The sequence below is a fragment of the Emydura macquarii genome, unplaced genomic scaffold (genome assembly GCF_026122565.2).
Source record: "Emydura macquarii macquarii isolate MOO-44397 ecotype Brisbane River unplaced genomic scaffold, CSIRO-AGI_Emac_v2 contig_1386, whole genome shotgun sequence".
NCBI classification, from domain to species: domain Eukaryota; kingdom Metazoa; phylum Chordata; order Testudines; family Chelidae; genus Emydura; species Emydura macquarii.
In genome coordinates this window covers 1,628,193-1,645,785 of record NW_027131523.1, presented here as the reverse complement: position 1 = coordinate 1,645,785, position 17,593 = coordinate 1,628,193, and the positions used below count along the sequence as shown (strand labels likewise).

The 17,593-nt window shown below is 54.6% G+C and overlaps 2 protein-coding genes across 2 annotated transcripts; one reads left to right on the top strand and one right to left on the bottom strand.

Moving 5' to 3' along the window:
- Positions 1–5,671: 5,671 nt before the first annotated feature.
- Positions 5,672–6,604, top strand: LOC137155947 (olfactory receptor 5C1-like). The gene has a single exon (XM_067552424.1). The coding sequence runs from the start codon at positions 5,672–5,674 to the stop codon at positions 6,602–6,604; it is 933 nt and encodes a 310-aa protein (XP_067408525.1).
- Positions 6,605–15,391: 8,787 nt separating this feature from the next.
- On the bottom strand, positions 15,392–16,450 carry LOC137155946 (olfactory receptor 5C1-like). The gene has a single exon (XM_067552423.1). The coding sequence runs from the start codon at positions 16,319–16,321 to the stop codon at positions 15,392–15,394; it is 930 nt and encodes a 309-aa protein (XP_067408524.1). The 5' UTR covers positions 16,322–16,450.
- Between the last annotated feature and the right edge of the window lie 1,143 nt (positions 16,451–17,593).

Below are 17,593 nucleotides of genomic sequence, written 5' to 3'. Positions count from 1 at the left end.
GAAAGAGCAGAGGCTCGTTTGCAGTGGTTCGAGTCTCACACTGAAACCTTGCCCGGGAACGTTGCCATGTCAGCGCCGAGCAAGTAGAAAGAGCCGCTGGAATGACAGCAAAGAGCGGGGCTGGTTTGGGTGCAGGAAATAAGCAAAAGAAACGAGGGGAGGCACAAACATTTCTCAAGGAGCTTCACGACCAGGGTGACCCCGGCTTTCATCGGAGTCCTCACTTGGCAATCTTTGGTGAGCCAGAACGTATGCGCCGGGAACCTCCTTGCTGCTGGGCGTTGAGCAGTTCTTGGGTCACGAGTCCCACCCCACGTTCCAGCCATCCGTCCCAAATGGGCGATCTGCCCCACACCCAGCCCCATCGCTTTGCATGGTCCCTGCAGTCACCCTTCCCTCATCTCCAAACAGGCAGCTTCACCTGTAGACTCAGACTTTAAGGCCGTGGGGACCCTCATGATCATCTAGTCTGACCTCCTCAGGCAACCTCCCGCACCCACTCCTGTAACAGACCCACAACCTCTGGCTGAGTTACTGACGTCCTCAAATCATGGGTTAATGACATCAAGTTACAATGAATTCACCATCTTTACACTAGTTTAAACCAGCTAGTGTCCCATGCTCCACGCTGCAGAGGAAGGCGAAAAACTCCCAGGGTCTCTGCCAATCTGCCCCGGGGAAAATTCCTTCCCGACCCCAAATCTGGCCATCAGTTAGACCCTGAGCATGTGGGCAAGACCCACCAGCCAGTCACCTGGAAAGAACTGGCTGTAGTAACTCAGAGCTGTCCCTGTCTAGTGTCCCATCTCCGGCCGTTGGAGATCTTTGCCGCTAGCAGTCGCAGATCAGCTCCATGCCCGTGTAGGCAGCCTCGTCGTACCAACCCCTCCATACATTGTCAAGCTGAGTCTTGGAGCCAGTGAACTTTGTTGCTCTCACTGCTCCCCTGGGAGGCTGCTCCAGAACTTCACTGCTTTGACGGTTAGAAACCTTCGCCTCATTTCAAGCCTAGACTTGTTGATGGCCAGTTTACATCCCTCTGTTCTTGTGTCCAAGCTCCTCGCCTCCCTCATATTTATCCCTCTGATGTCTTTATAAAGAGCAAACTTCTCTCCCCCCAGCCTTCCTTTGGTGAGGCTAAACAAGCCAAGCTCCTTGACTCTCTTCTCCGAAGGTAGTTTTGTCTCCTTCTTCTTCCATCTCCTACCATCCACCCTGCCATAAGTGCTAAAAATGGAGCCATCCCCCTACAACAGCCCTGTCCATTTCCCACTGCCCACCAGCTCCACAATGTTGATGCAGTCTGGTGTTCCCTCCCCTTCCGGTTTCCATCAGCCGCACACCCTGCATTCAGCAACGAGTGACGCCCCAGCATCTGTTCCCTCCAGCGCCCAACGATAACGATACCCAAGCCGTCGACACACAAATTCGAGGAACGGTAAATAACGCAGAGGCCAGGTCACAGGGTCAGTGCGATCTGGGCAGCTGGGTGAACCGGGAGCACGCACACAATGTGTGTTTTAATACGGCGCAATGTCAGCGTAGACATCGGGGGACAAAGAGGGTTGGCCGTCCTTCCAGGCTGGGGGACCGCTCTCCTGGGAAGCGGTGACTCTGAAAAAGATTTGGGGGTTATGGGAGCTAATCAGCTGAACATGAGCTCCCAGTGTGACACCGGGGTCAAACGGTGATCCTGGGATGTATAAACGGGGCTCTGGAGCAGTAGAGAGTTTTATTTGACCTCTGGATTTGGCTCTGGTGCAATGGCTGCTGGGATCCTGTGTCCAGTTTTGGTGGCCACAATTCAAGGAGGATGTTGCTCAATCGGAGAGGTGTCAGAGAAGAGCCACGAGGATGATTAAAGTGCTAGAAACCCTGCCTTCGAGTGAGGGACTCCAGGAGCTTGATCTATTTATCATAACAAAGAGAAGGTGAAGGGTGACTTGATCCCAGTTTATAAACACCTACGTGGGGAACAAATATTTAATAATGGTCCCTTCAATCCAGCAGAGGCAGACCTAACCCAATTTAATGGCTGGAGGTCGAAGCTGGACATATTCAGACTGGAAATAAGGCGTCAGTTTTTAACGGTGAGAGTCATTAACCATCAGGACAATTGACCAAGGGTCATGGTGGATTCTCCATCACTGACAATTTGTCAATCAAGCTGGGATGTTTCTCTGAGAGATTTGCTGTAGGATTATTGTGTGGATGTTCCCCAGCCTGTGTGACAGACAGGGTCAGACTAGATGATCTCAGTTGTCCCTTCTGGCGTTGTAATCTATGAATCTGTGTTCTCTGACAAGTCTGTTCCTTCCATGGTGCATTAATCTCAGAGGGCTTCTCCCCAAAACAACCCAGGTACCACCAGCCACTGGGCCCTGCCCCATCTCCCTGAGCCAGCCCCGTGCGGTGTCACTGAGAGGCTTTTACCCAGCCACACCTCCCCAGAGGTGGCTGCATCCCGGCTGTTATCAAGATCCTGTGCGTTGTGTTGTTGGAGCCGTGTCAGTCCCACTTTGTGTACTTTTGCTGGTCCCTGTAGGAGCTGCGTTGGTCACATCTTATCTATCTTTGCTGATTGTTGTGTGCGGTGTTGTTGGAGCTGCGTTGGTCTCACCTTGTGTCTCTCTCTTTGCCCAAGCAGTTTTCTGTCTTACATCAAGTTCCCGGCATCTCCAGCCCCGGGGGACCCAATAAGCTCAGAGGGTGCTGGCCCCTATATCCACCACAGATGGTCTTATTGCTCTCCATGTAATTCCCAAAGTCCATTGTCTCTGCCATAAGAGTGAGGAAGGATTCTTGGTGGGGTAGACAACGTCCCTATAATGACAGCAGGGTCCTATGTGGAACAAGGCAATGGGGCTTGGTCCTGCTGAAGGACCCCTCTGAGACTAGAGAATTCATCCCCTAGGTGAGAGCCCAGCTCTGGGAGGGGAGTGGGATGTAGTGGTTAAAGCAGGAGGGACTGGGAGCCGGGACTCCTGGGTTCTATCCCCAGCCCTCTGAGGGGCGTGAGCACTAAAAAGGAACAGGCGCCCAGCTTCAAAAGTGTCAGGGATGGCGTCTCCCTCACACTGTGCTGGGTGCAAATAGCTGACACCCCCCCCCCCGGTACCACATGGGGCCAGGCTGGTCCCGGCCCAAGGGCAGAAGATCTGAGGCTGGCCCTGCACTTACACTGTGGCGCAGGATACTGGGAGCACAAGGAGGGGGGGGAGAGGTAGCTGTTGCCCAGTGTGCTTTCCCTGCCTCCCATTGCCCATACAACTAGCCGCATGCATCTGAATCCCTCCAGGGAGGTGCTGGGGGGTAGCGAGTGCGGCCAGCACCTCTCTCTGCGGGCCAGGCTGGCAAGGTGGAGATTGGCTCAGCCAGTCACCCGGGGAATAGCTGCCAGGGGAGGCCTCGTGAATGCCAGGGAAAGGGGCCATAAAAGCCCCGGCAGGCACCGCCTGGGTGAAAAGCGGCACCGACACAGAGAGAGACACAGACCCTTCCGCTGCCCAGGTAGGGCGGGTGCAAAGGGGCAGGGATGGGACACGGGCGTTTCCCATCTACGGAAACCACCTCTGCAGTGACCCCCGTTACCTTCACGCCAGCTGAGCCCATCTCTGCTTGTTGTGTTGTCCAGCCAGAGTAACTGGGAGGCAGGACGCCTGGGTTCCATCCCTGGCTCCGGCAGGGGAGTGGGCTCTAGTGGTTAGAGCAGCAGGGCTGGGAGCCAGGACCCCTGGGTTCTCAGTGGTGAATCCCTCCATGCCTTGTCCATAAAGGGCTCCCATCCCAGCCCCTCTCTCTCTCTCAGCGAGAAGCAATTTTCCTTCTTTCTCTTTAGCCGTCCCCCCTTCCAACTCCTGCCCTGCTTGGAGGATTCCCCCCATCCAGTCACCCCGGCCCCCTCGGTACCACTCAGCCACGGCCCCTCCTTTTACTTCTTCTCTCCTCTCTCAGGCCTGGGGCTCCACTCAGGGCCCCACCTTCCCCTGGCCGTGTGTGTCCAGTTCAGGCTGGGATGGAGGGATCAGTGTTCAGGACTGGGGTCGGGGGGGGAATCCACCCCAAAGCTGTCTGATCCATCCCCCTCTCGTCTCTGCTCCGACTGTGCAACCCCCGTCCCACCCTGCCCTTGAGGCTCTCAGCCTTCAACCCCAGGCAGGTGTTCCCGACCATCGAGGGGCTGGGCTGGGGACTATGTCCCCAACACACCTCGTGAGGATGTGTACTATGCTACTGCCAGGAGGCTGCAGATGAGCTCAGTGTGGGGCGGGGGTTGCACTGAGCACTGCACGCATCAGGGCTCTATCGTGCCAGGCGCTCCGCAGACCCTGACCGAGATCAGGGCCCCCCAATGTGCCAGGCATTGCCCAGACACACAGTGAGAGAATCATAGAAGATCTGGGTTGGAAGGGACCTCAGGAGGTATCTAGTCCAACCCGCTGCTCAAAGCAGGACCAACCCCAACTAAACCATCCCAGCCAGGGATTTGTCAAGCTGCAGTTTAAAAACCTCTAAGGATGGAGATTCCACCACCTCCCTATGTAACTCATTCCAGTGCTTCACCACCCGCCTAGGGAAAAACCTTTTCCTAATGTCCAACCTAGACCTCCCCCACTGCAACTTGAGACCATTGCTCCTTGTTCTGTCGTCTGCCACCACTGAGAACAGCCTAGCTCCATCCTCCCTGGAACCCCCTGCAGGTAGTTGAAGGCTGCTATCAAATCCCCCCTCATTCTTCTCTTCTGCAGACTAAACAAGCCTAGTTCCCTCAGCCTCTTCTCATAAGTCCTGTGCTCCAGCCCCCTAATAATTTTTGTTGCCCTCCCTCCAACTTGTCCACATCCTTTCTGTAGTGGGGGGTCCAAAACTGGACACAATACTCCAAATGCAGCCTCACCAGTGCCAAATAATCACTTCCCTCCATCTGCTGGCAAAGCTCCTGGCTCTGCCCCGGAGAGCTCCCAGTCTAAATACACCAGGGTTAGCAGAGGCCTAGCGCTGGGAAGTAACTTGCCCAGCGTAACCCAGCTGCTCAGTCGGGGCGCTGAGGCTAGATCCCAGAGTCCTGAGTGCCCGTCCTGCTGTCTGCCCTTGCCACGTGGCTACACTGCTCCAAGCTCATCTCCTTGCTGCCTGTCCGGGTCCCTCTGTTATCTCCCTGCCCCAGTTATCTTTGCAGCTCCCCCCAGCACAGTAGCTCCTGCAGATTTAAATCACTGATGCCTCTTTCTAAAAGGAACTACGTGAACTCCGCTTGCCTCACAAACTCCTTTCTCCTGCCAACGTCCTCCCTAAAGATGTGTTTGGATGTTGGTTTAGTCTTCGCTTTGTAGCCTAGACTGTTGTTGGTGTCATGTGCGGCTGGTACTCAGCTGCTCCGCTCCAGAGGTAGCTGCATCTCAGTGCTGGTTGAGCTACCCCTATATGATGTTATGTGCAGCTGTTTCACACCTGCCTTGCCTGAGGGGTGTCTGCAACTCAGCGCTGAGTGACACAATTGCCATGCGGCTGTTTCCCCACTGCCTCACCCTGTGCCAGGCCAGCCCTCCGCTAAAACCAGACCCTTGATACTAGGAGAGGGGTGGTGCCAGCCCCACCCCACGTTGCGGAGGGCCCTGGTAGAAGGGCAGGTTCTCCCCCATGACCTTTCTCCACAGATCTGTGCCCTGCCATGGCTGAACCAAACCGGACGGCGGGGACCGATTTCCTCCTCGTGGGCTTCCCTTCCCGCCGAGACCTACGTCTGCTCTTTTTTTCGCTCATGCTGCCCGTCTTCCTGCTGGGTGTGGCAGGGAACCTGGGCCTGGCGGTTTTGATCTGGGCCGAGCGCTCCCTCCACACCCCCATGTACTACTTCCTCAGCCACCTGGCGCTGCTGGACCTCTGTTCTTGCTGCAGTGTGGCCCCCGTCATACTGCACGGCCTGCTGGCCAGCCAGGCCACGCTCGCCGGCCCGGCCTGCGCCCTCCAGATGTTTTTCTTCGCCACCGCGGGGGACGCCGAGTGCTGCCTGCTGGCCGCCATGGCCTATGACCGCTATGCCGCTGTGTGCCGCCCGTTGCACTACCAGGCCACCATGCCGCCCCGCCTCTGCCGCGGGCTGGTGCTGGGCTCCTACGCGGCTGGGGCGACCAGTGCAGCCGTACACACCAGCCTGGCCTTCCGCCTGCCCTTCTGCCGGGGCCGTGTCCTCGACCACTTCTTCTGCGTCATCCCGTCCGTGCTAGACCTGGCCTGCGCCGACACCAGCCTCAACCAGGCCCTGCTGCTGGCCATCTGCGGCGCCATCCAGAGCGTCACCCTGATGGCCATCCTGGCCTCCTACGGGCTGATCCTCGGGGCTGTAGGGCGGGCGGGCTTACGCCGGGCTGCCTCCACCTGCAGCTCCCACCTGGCAGCCGTGGCAGTGCTCTACGGGACCATAATTTTCATGTACCTGCGGCCCGAAGGCAGCTACACTGCCCAGGCTGACAAGATGGCCGCCGCTTTCTACACTGTCATCATCCCCACCCTCAACCCCGCCATCTACAGCCTGCGTAATGCCGACGTCAAGGGGGGCCTGGCCAGGAGACTCCGGGGGGAGCGCCGCATCTGGACTGACTGAGGAAGGGGCTGAAGGATGGGTGGCCAAAAGAAGGGGACACAGGGAATGTTGGGTGCTTAGGGTCTATCACGGCATTGGTGCAGCGCCTCAGTGTAGACACAACTGACTCTGATGGGTGGGTGTAGTAACGCACCTCTCCACGAGGTGGTAGGTAGGATTTATGGAGTAATTCTTCCATCGGCTCAGCGCTGTCTGCACCAGGGGCTAGGTCGGCTTATCCACGTCTCTCAGGGGTGTGGATTTTTCCCACCCCAGAGTGACATCACTGGGTCGACCTAACGTCTTAGCATAGACCAGGCCTGAGAAAAGTGGTCAAAATCCAGCCAACAGCCTTTCTGGCTCCCTACTCAATCTGTGATCACTTTTTCTTTAGTCTGTATCCTGTCTTCACTCAGACAAAAGTGCACTGAAAGTCAACGGGGGCGTTTGCCTGAATCCAACAGCCATTCCCTGACCCGTGTGACATGAGGGTTATCCTCAGTCCATCATCGACAACATCAAACCCTAATAGCCAGTGGCCCTGTCCTGTCCCTGCCCTTCCTGGCTCCTTAAACGCCTGGTTCCTAGGAGGGGCACTCTGGATGGGACACAGCCCATCTGCACCTTTTCCTAACCCTTTGCAATCGGATGGTCTCCTCCAAACATGGCTGCGGGAGGAGTTCCCCAGAACTGGACTCAGGGATTGGAGGTTTCACCCCAACCTCTGTGCGCCATAGTCTGGAGGTGCTTAATGATTTCAAGCATTTCACAGAGCTCTGTGCACACATCCGGGGGGAATCTACGAACGCCAACACCTGGATAATGCCCAGCTTGGAGTGATTGTGGGACAAACATCCTGTTAATTACCACAAACTCCCACCGCAACCCATCAGCAGCTCCTCCTCCATCCCCAGCTCCCACCCAGCCCAGAGTGGTGTGTGGATCGTTATCAGTAATTAATACACTGGGGATGAGTTGCAGATGGGAGCACAGAGAATTCGGGTGGAGACAGCTGTGTGTAGGCCTTGTACTCCTCTGTTAGATGGATAAACAGGGGACTTTCGAGTAAACTGGTTCGAATTCATCTGTAATTGGCCATGGTGCAACCTCAGTCCTGGTTAGGGTGACCAGACGTCCAATAATATCAGTTTTCCCGATATTACAGACTATGTCTTATATACACAACTATACCTCCTAGAAAATATGTGTCCTGATTTAATAAATCTGCCGTGTAGTGAGAGAATCCAAGCGCTCAATCCGTTTAGCTCAACAAAGAGAAGCTTAAAGGGTAACTTTCATCCCAGTCTATAAGTAGCTACGTGGGAGATAAATATTTGATAATGGGCTCTTCAGTCTAGCAGAGGCAGGTCGAACCTGGTCCAGTGGCTGGACATTGAAGCTAGACAAATTCAGCCTGGAACGAAGGTGTACGTTTTTAACGAAGCGATTGATTACTCATTGGGAACAGTTGACCAGGGTGGTGGGGGATTTTCCAGCACTGACAATTTTTCAGTCAAGCTGGGATGTTTTTCTAGGAGCTCTGCCCTAGGAATTATTTCAGGGCCGTTCTCTGGCCTGTGTCTCACAAGGGGGGTGAGTAGATGATCCCAATTTGGAATCGATGAATAATCTTGAAACGCTGCTAACTCCAAAGGTGGCAGAAAGGCAAGGTCACGCCGTGCTGCCGGCCTACGGCTCCGAGCGCTCAGCCCCTGGACCTGGGATGGTTTTCTAAGAGATCTGCTCTAGTTCAAGCAGGAATGAATCCAGGGCTGGCCTGGGCTGTACGGGGGCTGTCAGGCGGGATGATCCCAATGGCTCCTTCTGGCCTTGGCGGTTATGGACCTGTGTGAACAGCCGAGGCATGTTTATACCAGCGACCTCGCTTCACAGCCACATGACCTTGGGGAGCCATTGCCACCCGCCCCCTGCCATGTAGGGCTGTGAGTGCCCCTCCCCCACCATATAGAGCTGTGCTTAATCCCCTCCCCCACCATATAGGGCTGTGTTTACTTGGCCCTTCCCCTCCCTATCTGTGGGGGAAGGGGGGAGTAAGAGGTAAACAACCAACTGCCACTCAGGGCTTGGGATGGACCATTTTCCCCCTTGGGGGGGGGAAATGGAAAATTATCCCTGGACAGTAATGTTTCAGAAGGGGGGGGGGGGGATTGTAAATTTCCAGACAGGGAAAATAAATCCAACGCCATCCATCAGATAGTTTAATCCCTGCAGGGCCCCCCCCACCTGTGAAATGGTCTCTTCCAAGGGGGAGAAAAGCCCCAAAGCTCCCAACTGATGGAATGAATCATTTCACTGGGGGTGGATGGTGGAGGAGGGGGATAAAGTGTCCAAGGTTTATAACTGCCACTTTGGAAGGTCCTATTTGCAGTGGGTGGAAGGGGGGCCTGGCCAACTGCCATAACTGCCACTTTGGAAGGTCCCATTTTTATTGGTAGGCAGGGGTCTGGCCAACTGCCATAACTGCCACTTTGGAAGGTCCCATTGTCACTGGAGGGAGGGGTCTGGCCAACTGCCATAACTGCCACTTTGGAAGGTCCCATTGTCACTGGAGGGAGGGGTCTGGCCAACTGCCATAACTGCCACTTTGGAAGGTCCCATTGTCACTGGAGGGAGGGGTCTGGCCAACTGCCATAACTGCCACTTTGGAAGGCCCATGGTCGCGGGAGAGGGGACTTGGACGCCATCACTGGCAAGCCTTTCAACAGGGCAATGGGGCACAATTCCACCCCCCAGGAGCCGCCACTTAGAGGCTCGTTTGTTCACCAATTCTGTCGTGCGAGATGACTCCTTTCCTGAGGCACCAGTCCCACCCCTGCCCGAGAAACCAAACTACTGGCACAATCAGGCCATCAGCTCGTGCCTCAATCGCACATGATGCGGTAGCCAGGTGACATCACTGTACGGCTGGGGCGCAGCTGGCTGAAAGAGCAGTCGCCACCGAATCGCCGTCAGATTGGGCGGGCATCTAGACTCATGGGACTTTCAGGCCAGAAGGGATCATCATGAACATCTAGTCTGACCAGCACATTGCAAGCTCCAGAGCCTCCCCCCTCACTCCTGTAACAGACCCACAACCTCTGGCTGGGTTACTGAAATCCTCAGATCATGGTTTAAAGACTTCATGTCACAACAAAGCCACCATTTGCACTAGTTTAAACCCGCAAGTGCCCTGTGCCCCAGGCTGCAGAGGGAGACCAAAACCTCCCAGGGTCTCTGTCAATCTGACCCCAGGGAAAATTCCCTCCCAGCCCCAAATATGGTGATCAGTTAGATAAGGGAGCTCCAAAGGAAAAGTTTCCCTTAGTTCGGATGGCAGGAGAGACTGTGGGAGCCAGCCCAGCTCAGAAAAGCAGCAGAAAGGTCCCCCCCCCAAAGAGGATCAGGGGTAAATCTACTCCCCAAAACAGGAAAGCGAGGAATCCTCAAAATCCTCCTGCTATTTAAATCCAGGCCCAGCACAAAGAATGGGAAAAATTTACATCAGAGCCTAGCCCAGAGACAGTGACCAGGAGAGAGAACCCCAGTCAGTGTCTTAAATGCAGGAAAAGGTTTGACTGGAGCTCAGACTTTATTACATACCGAAGGATCCACCCAGAAGAGAAACCGTATAGATGTCCTGAATGTGGGAGAGCATTCAATCAGATCTCATACCATGATGCCCATCAGAGAATCAACTCAAGGGAGCGACACTCAGTGGTTGTGAATGTGGGAAAAAATTCAGTGTGAATTCAATGCCCACTGAGCACCTGAGAATCCACACAGGAGAGAGACCCCGTCAATGTGGTGAGTGTGGGACAAGATCCCATGACAGGTTAGACCTCATCACCCATCAAAGAGTCCACAAAGAGGAACACAAGAACATAAGGATGACCCTACTGGGTCAGACCAATGGTCCTTCTAGCCCAGTTTCCTGTTTTCCAACAATGGCCGGTATCAGGTGCAGGGACTGAATAGAACAGGGCAATTATAAAGTGATCCATACCCTGTTGTCCAGTCCCAGCTTCTGGCAATTGGAGGTTTATGAACACCTGGAGCATAGGGTTGTGTCCCTGACCATCTTAGCTAATAGTCATTGATAGACCTATCCTCCATGAAGAGAGACCTTCATGAAGGTCAGACCTTGGTAGCCAAGGATAAAAGATATCAGGTGTATTTAAGGCACAGAAGTGAAATATAAGAATTAATTTTGTAACACAGGGCCTATAGGCCTCAGGTTTGTAAGATATTTAGCTTAGCGAAACAAAGCCTAAGGCCAAAAGACATGACATAGGCAACTACCCAGAAAGTAACCCTAGATCATAAGTTGTTGCAAGATAGCAATGAGCCTATGAGCAATGAGCCAAGGTGTCATAAGGTAGTAGAATGCTATATTAAGTAAGTGTTGCTAAACTGCTGATATTTAGGAAACATATATTGCAATGTACCAATTAAAGATGGCTAGAGTATTGGCTAGAGTGGGGGATTTTTGCAGACACAGGGTATCAGCAATCTGTGAACCACAAGTCATTATGGTGACTGAGTGACATAAATTTTAGCGAGTATAAGACGAACGAACAAATTATTAGCCCATGAAAAATGGAGCACCCCAAAGGTAAAGGGGAGTGGAAACTAAAAAAGGCAAAGGGGTTAAAACCTTCATAAATATGTGTGAACTCCAGTGAGCATCAGCGTACCGCATTATAAAAGGTGTATTCTGGCCTGCATGCCATGGGAGACAGCAGGACGCTGGTTGATGATGAAGAGGAGGAGGACAAAGATGAAGAGAATGACTAACACTTTGGGTTTTTCTGCAAGGGGTGGTGTGAATCCTGCAAAGGCGAGGTGTTCCGTGTTGCTCTCTCGCTCCTTGACCAGCCTGCAGTGTGTGGATTATGGTTTGGTTGGCTGATAAAATTAATTATTGTGGTTTGGTTGGCTGATAAAACTAATTAATACAGAAAGTCACTGTGTACTCTCTATTGTGCACCTTTTATTGATAATCTCTGTACTGTAGTCAATTTTGGGGCTGAACTCCCACAGATTAAAGTAGGTGTAAACCCTCACCCTGGGGTGGGTAATTAGCTAAGCAACCCATGACTATAGATAAGGCTACACCTTATCAGCCATCAGAGCGTCCATGCAGGAGAGAGACCCTATCAATGTGCTGAGTGTGGGAAAGGGTTGAGGCCCTGCTTGAAGTTTATCAGCCGTCAGAGAGTCCACACTGCAGCTAATTCCCGTCTCTGGAGCACAGTAAATCTAGCAAGGCACAGAGGCGCCGTGTGGAATAGAGACCAGTGACTGTTCTCCCTTTGGGAGGGGAGGCCCAATCTCAGTTCATTGGAGAAGGAAGGCACTACCGGATGAGCTGATCAGTCAGGAATCGGGGCAGGACGGGGTGGAGTCTGGGGGGCATCAATGGTTTGAGTATCATTGTCTCTCTGGATTATGCGGAGCAGGGGAGCTGAGTGCTGGGGTGTCACCCATTGCTGCATGCTGAGGACAGTGGCAGTGTTAGGCATCTGTGACCCATGCAAGCTCAGGGGGCCCAAGGCAGTGAGGGGACCCCTGAAAATCCAGATCCAGCCCACAAGGGCCTTCCGTTTGACCCACCGGGCATCAGCTGCTCTGTCCAGTTTAGGACTTAACTTAGAAAGAAAGAAAGTGCTGCCTGGCTCTCCAAATGGTGTCCTCCGCACAGCAGGACCTCGCACTGTGAGGCCACACCTTGCACCACGGACAGAAGATGAGGAAACCCGGGGAGGAGCCTCAGAAATTGAGCTTTGCAAGGTGCGGGCTGCTGCGTTTTAAGGGCAGCCACATCCCCAGTCACTGGCCAGCAATTAGACAGGGTTCAGCACGGTTCGGGGTTTTGTCCCCAGTACAGCCGGATGATTCTCCCCTTCCCTGGGCTGTTCGGTTTCCCAGGGGTGGGGAAGTGATGAACGAATGGGGTTTCAACGGCAGCCCCCAGGGGGCGATTGTGCCCCTTTGCCCTGTCAAAGAGGGATCCCTCTCCCCTGAGCTGCTCCCCAAATCCCCCCAACTGCCCCAGTGAAGGCAGGACAAATAGACCCCAGCAGCCCCACCCCCACCATGCATGGGTGGGGTGTGAATGTGCCCCCTGATCAGGGCTGTGCAGCCCCTCCCCCCTGGGATCTGAGGGGCAATTGGGGGTGGGGAAGGGATTGGCCAACAGCCATAACTGCCACTTTGGCTGATGACAAACGAGAACCAAAAAAATACTGCAAACATCGTATATTTTTTCCCCCGAGACTCAGGAAAATTGATCAGATTTGAGCAGTGGCTATTCCCCCCACCCCTGTGGTGAAATGGTTCATCCCAGTCATTGGGAGCTTCGGTGCTTTTCTCTCCCTAGGAAGGAATCAGTTTGCAGGTGGGGGGTGTTCTTTTCATATCTGGGGGAGCCCGCTGGATTTATTTTCTCCGTCCGGAAATTGACAGTAAACCCCCATTCCCATCTATTAGCTCCTCCCCCCCCCCGGGGCAGAATGGTCCATCCTAGGCCCAGTGTGGTGATTCCTTGTTTCCCTCCCCCACAAATAGGGAGGGGGAGTAAACACACCCTATATAGTGGGGGAGGGGGAGTAAATACAGCTCTATATGATGGGCAGGGGGAGCACTCACATCCCTATATGGTGAAGGAAAGTGACAAACACAACCCTGTATGGTAGGGAGGGAGGGTAAATCCAGCCCCCTATGGCAGGGGATGAGGGAAAAAACACACCCTTATATGGTGGGGATGGGGCGTCCACACAGCCCTATAGGGCAGGGCAATGAGGGGAAATGGCTCCCACAAGATCAGTCTACGTGTATCCATGAAGCGAGGTCGCTCATAGAAAATGTGCCACCTATAGGGTTGCTAACTGTGGTTGGACATATTCCTGGAGGTTTCAGCACATGACATAATCTTTAATTAAAGATGAATCTTTAATTACCGGAGACTCCAGGACAAGCCTGGAGGATTGGCAGCTCTACACCCAGGGTTAACACAAGTTCACAGGTGCCAAGGCCAGAAAGACTCATTGGGATCATCCCGTTTGACATCCACCTGGATTCATTCGGCTCTGGATTCATTCCTGTTTGAACTGGAGCAGATCTTTTAGAAAAACATCCTTGGTCCAGGGGGATGAGCGATCAGAGCCGTAGGGCGGCAGCACGTCTTGACCTCGCCTTTCTGCCACCTTTGGAGTTAAGAGAGTTTCAAGGTTATTCATCAATTCCAAATTGGGATCATCCAGATAGATCTCCTGTGTGACACAGGCCAGACAATGGCCCCAAAACAATAATTCCCAGAACAGATCTCCTAGAAAAACATCCCAGCTTGCCTGAAAAATTGCCAGTGCTGGAAAATCCACCACGACCCTTGGCCATTTGCTCCAATAGTTAATTCCCCTCATGGTTAAAAATGTACGTCTTATTTCCAGTCTGAATTTGTGTAGATTGAACATCCAGCCATGGATCAGGTTCGCTCTTCCTCTGCTAGACTGAAGAGCCTGTTATTAAATATTTCTCCCCCATGTAGCTGCTAATAAATTAGGAGCAAGTCACCCCTTATCCTTCTTTTTGTTCAGCTAAACAGAATAAGCTCCTGAAGTCTCTCACTATACAGCAGGTTTTCTAACCCTTAAATCATTCTTGTGGGGCTTCACTCACACCTCTCCAATTGATCTCCATCCTTCTTGAATGGTGGACACCACGACCGCAGTCACACCATGGCCAAATACAGAGGAATTAGAACCCATCTGCAGCTACTCAAGATTTCCCTGTTTATCCATCTAACATAGGAGTACACGGCCTATGCACAACCGTCCCCACCCGGGTTTCCCTGTGCTCCCATCTCCAACCCATCCCCAGTGTGTTAATTACTGATAATGAATCCACACCGCTCTGGGCCTCATTAGGAGCTGGTCCCCCTGAGGATGGGAGCTGGGCGTGGAGGAGGAGCTGCTGATGGGTTGCGGTGGGAGTTTGTGGTAATTAACAGGATGTTTGTCCCACAATAGCTCCAAGCTGGGCATTAACCAGGTGATGGCGTTCGTAGATTCTCCACATGTGCGTGCACAGAGCTCTGTGAGATGCTTGGAGTCATTAAGCACCTTCGGACTATGGCATACAGAGGTTGGGGTGCAATCCCTGAGTCCAATTCTAGGGGGACTCCCCCCGCAGCCATGTTTGGAGGAGACAATCCGATTCCAAAGGGTTAAGAAAAGGTGGAGATGGGCTGTGTCCCGTCCTGAGCGCCCCTCCCAGGGGCCAGGCGTTTAAGGAGCCAGGAAGGGCAGGGACAGGACAGGGCCACTGGCTATTAGGATTTGATGTTGTCGATGATGGACTGAGGATAACCCTCATGTCACACGGGTCAGGGAACGGCTGTTGGATTCAGGCAAACGCCCCCGTTGACTTTCAGTGCACTTTTGTCTGAGTGAGGACAGGTTACGGACTAAAGAAAAAGTGATCACAGATTGAGTAGGGAGCCAGAAAGGCTGTTGGCTGGATTTTGACCACTTTTCTCAGGCCTGGTCTATGCTAAGACGTTAGGTCGACCCAGTGATGTCACTCTGGGGTGGGAAAAAGCCAACCTAGCCCCTGGTGCAGACAGCGCTGGGTCGATGGAAGAATTACTCCATAAATCCTACCTACCGCCTCTTGGAGACGTGCGTTAGCTACACCCACCCATCAGAGTCAGTTGTGTCTACACTGAGGCGCTACACCAATGCCATGATAGACACCAACTTTCCCTGTGTCCCCTTCGTTTGGCCACCCATCCTTCAGCCCCTTCCTCAGTCAGCCCAGATGTGGCATGCCCCCTAGGAGCCTCCTGCCCAGGGCCCCCTTGACATCAGCGTTACGCAGGCTGTAGATGACGGGGTTGAGGGTGGGGATAATGACAGTGTAGAAGACGGCAGTCATCTTGTCAGCCTGCGGGGTGTAGCTGCCTTCGGGCCGCAGGTACATGAAGATAAGGGTCCCGTACAGCACCGCCACGGCTGCCAGGTGGGAGCTGCAGGTGGAGGCAGCCCGGTGCGAACCCGCCCGCCCTACAGCCCCGAGGATCAGCCCGTAGGAGGCCAGGATGGCCATCAGGGTGACGCTCTGAATGGCGCCGCAGATGGCCAGCAGCAGGGCCTGGTTGAGGCTGGTGTCGGCACAGGCCAGGGCCAGCACAGGCGGGATGTCACAGAAGAAGTGATCCAGGGCGTGACCCCGGCAGAAGGGCAGGCGGAAGGCCAGGCTGGAGTGCACGGCTCCACTGGTCGCCCCAACCGCGTAGGAGCCCAGCACCAGCCCGCGGCAGAGGCGGGGCGGCATGGTGGCCTGGTAGTGCAACGGGCGGCACACAGCAGCATAGCGGTCATAGGCCATGGCAGCCAGCAGGCAGCACTCGGCATCGGCTGCGGTGGCGAAGAAAAACATCTGGAGGGCGCAGGCCGGGCCGGCGAGCGTGGCCTGGCTGGCCAGCAGGCCGTGCAGCATGACGGGGGCCACGGTGCAGCAAGAACAGAGGTCCAGCAGCGCCAGGTGGCTGAGGAAGTAGTACATGGGGGTGTGGAGGGAGCGCTCGACCCGGATCAAAACCACCAGGCCCAGGTTCCCTGCCAGACCCAGCAGGAAGACGGGCAGCATGAGCGAAAAGAAGAGCAGACGTAGGTCTCGGCGGGAAGGGAAGCCCATGAGGAGGAAATCGGTTCCCGCCGTCCAGTTTGACTCAGCCATGGGGGCGGGGCCACGGATCTGTGGGGCGAGAGCATGGGTTAGAGTCTGTCCTCTTGATGGTGTCTTCCTCCCAGGGTTGGGCTGGCACTACTTCTCTCCTAGTATCAAGGGTCTGGTATTAGGGGAGGGCTCGCCTGGAGCTGATATGCAACCACCTATGGGCTGGGGAGCTGGGGAACAGCTGTACATAATACCGCATGGTGATGGCTCAACCAGCACTGAGATGCAGACGCCTCTGAGGAAGGGCAGCTGGACAACAGTTGCACATAAGCCATATGGAGAGGATTTACCCAGCACTGAGATGCAGTCCCTTCAGGGGCAGGGCAGAGGTGGAACAGCACCTGATGACCCATAACAACAGTTTAGGCTATGAAGCGAAGAATAAACCAACATCCAAACACATCTTTCAGGAGAAAGGGGTTTGTGAGGCAAGCGGAGTTCACGTAGTTCCTTTTAGAAAGAAGGGTTGGTGATTTAAATCTGCAGGAGCTACTGTGCTGGGGGGAGCTGCAAAGATAACTGGGTCAGGGAGATAACAGAGGGACCCGGACAGGCAGCAAGGAGATGAGCTTGGAGCAGCGTAGCCGTGTGGCAAAGGCAGACAGCAGGACGGGCACTCAGGACTCTGGGTTCTAGCCACAGCCCCGAGACTGACCGGCTGGGTTACGCTGGGCAAGTTACTTCCCAGTGCTAGGCTTCTGCTAACCCTGGGGTATTTCGACTGGGAGCTCTCCGGGGCAGAGCCAGTCTCTCACTGTGTGTCTGGGCAGCGCCCGGTACGATGGGGGGGCCCTGATCTCGGTCAGGGTCTGCGGAGCGCCTGGCGCGATAGAGCCCTGATGCGTGCAGTGCTCAGTGCAACCCCCGCCCCACACTGATCTCATCTGCAGCCTCCTGGCAGTAGCATAGTACACATCCTCACGAGGTGTGTTGGGGACATAGTCCCCAGCCCGGCCCCTCGATGGTCGGGAACACCTGCTTGGGGTTGATGGCTGAGAGCCCCAAGGGCAGGGTGGGACGGGGGTTGCACAGCCGGAGCAGAGACGAGAGGGGGATGGATCAGACATCCTGAGCCCCAGTCCTGAGCACTGATCCCTCCATCCCAGCCTGAACTGGACACACACGGCCGGGGGAGGTGGGGTCCTGAGCAGAGCCCCAGGCCTGAGAGAGGAGAGAAGAAGTAAAAGGAGGGGCCGTGGCTGAGCGGTACCGAGGGGGCCGGGGTGACTGGATGGGGGCAATCCTCCGAGCAGGGCAGGAGTTGGAAGGGGG

What these genes read in the sequence shown, in the direction of transcription:
- LOC137155946 (XM_067552423.1), bottom strand. Translation starts at nt 16,321, where the DNA reads ATGGCTGAGTCAAACTGGACGGCGGGAACCGATTTCCTCCTCATGGGC.
- LOC137155947 (XM_067552424.1), top strand. Translation starts at nt 5,672, where the DNA reads ATGGCTGAACCAAACCGGACGGCGGGGACCGATTTCCTCCTCGTGGGC.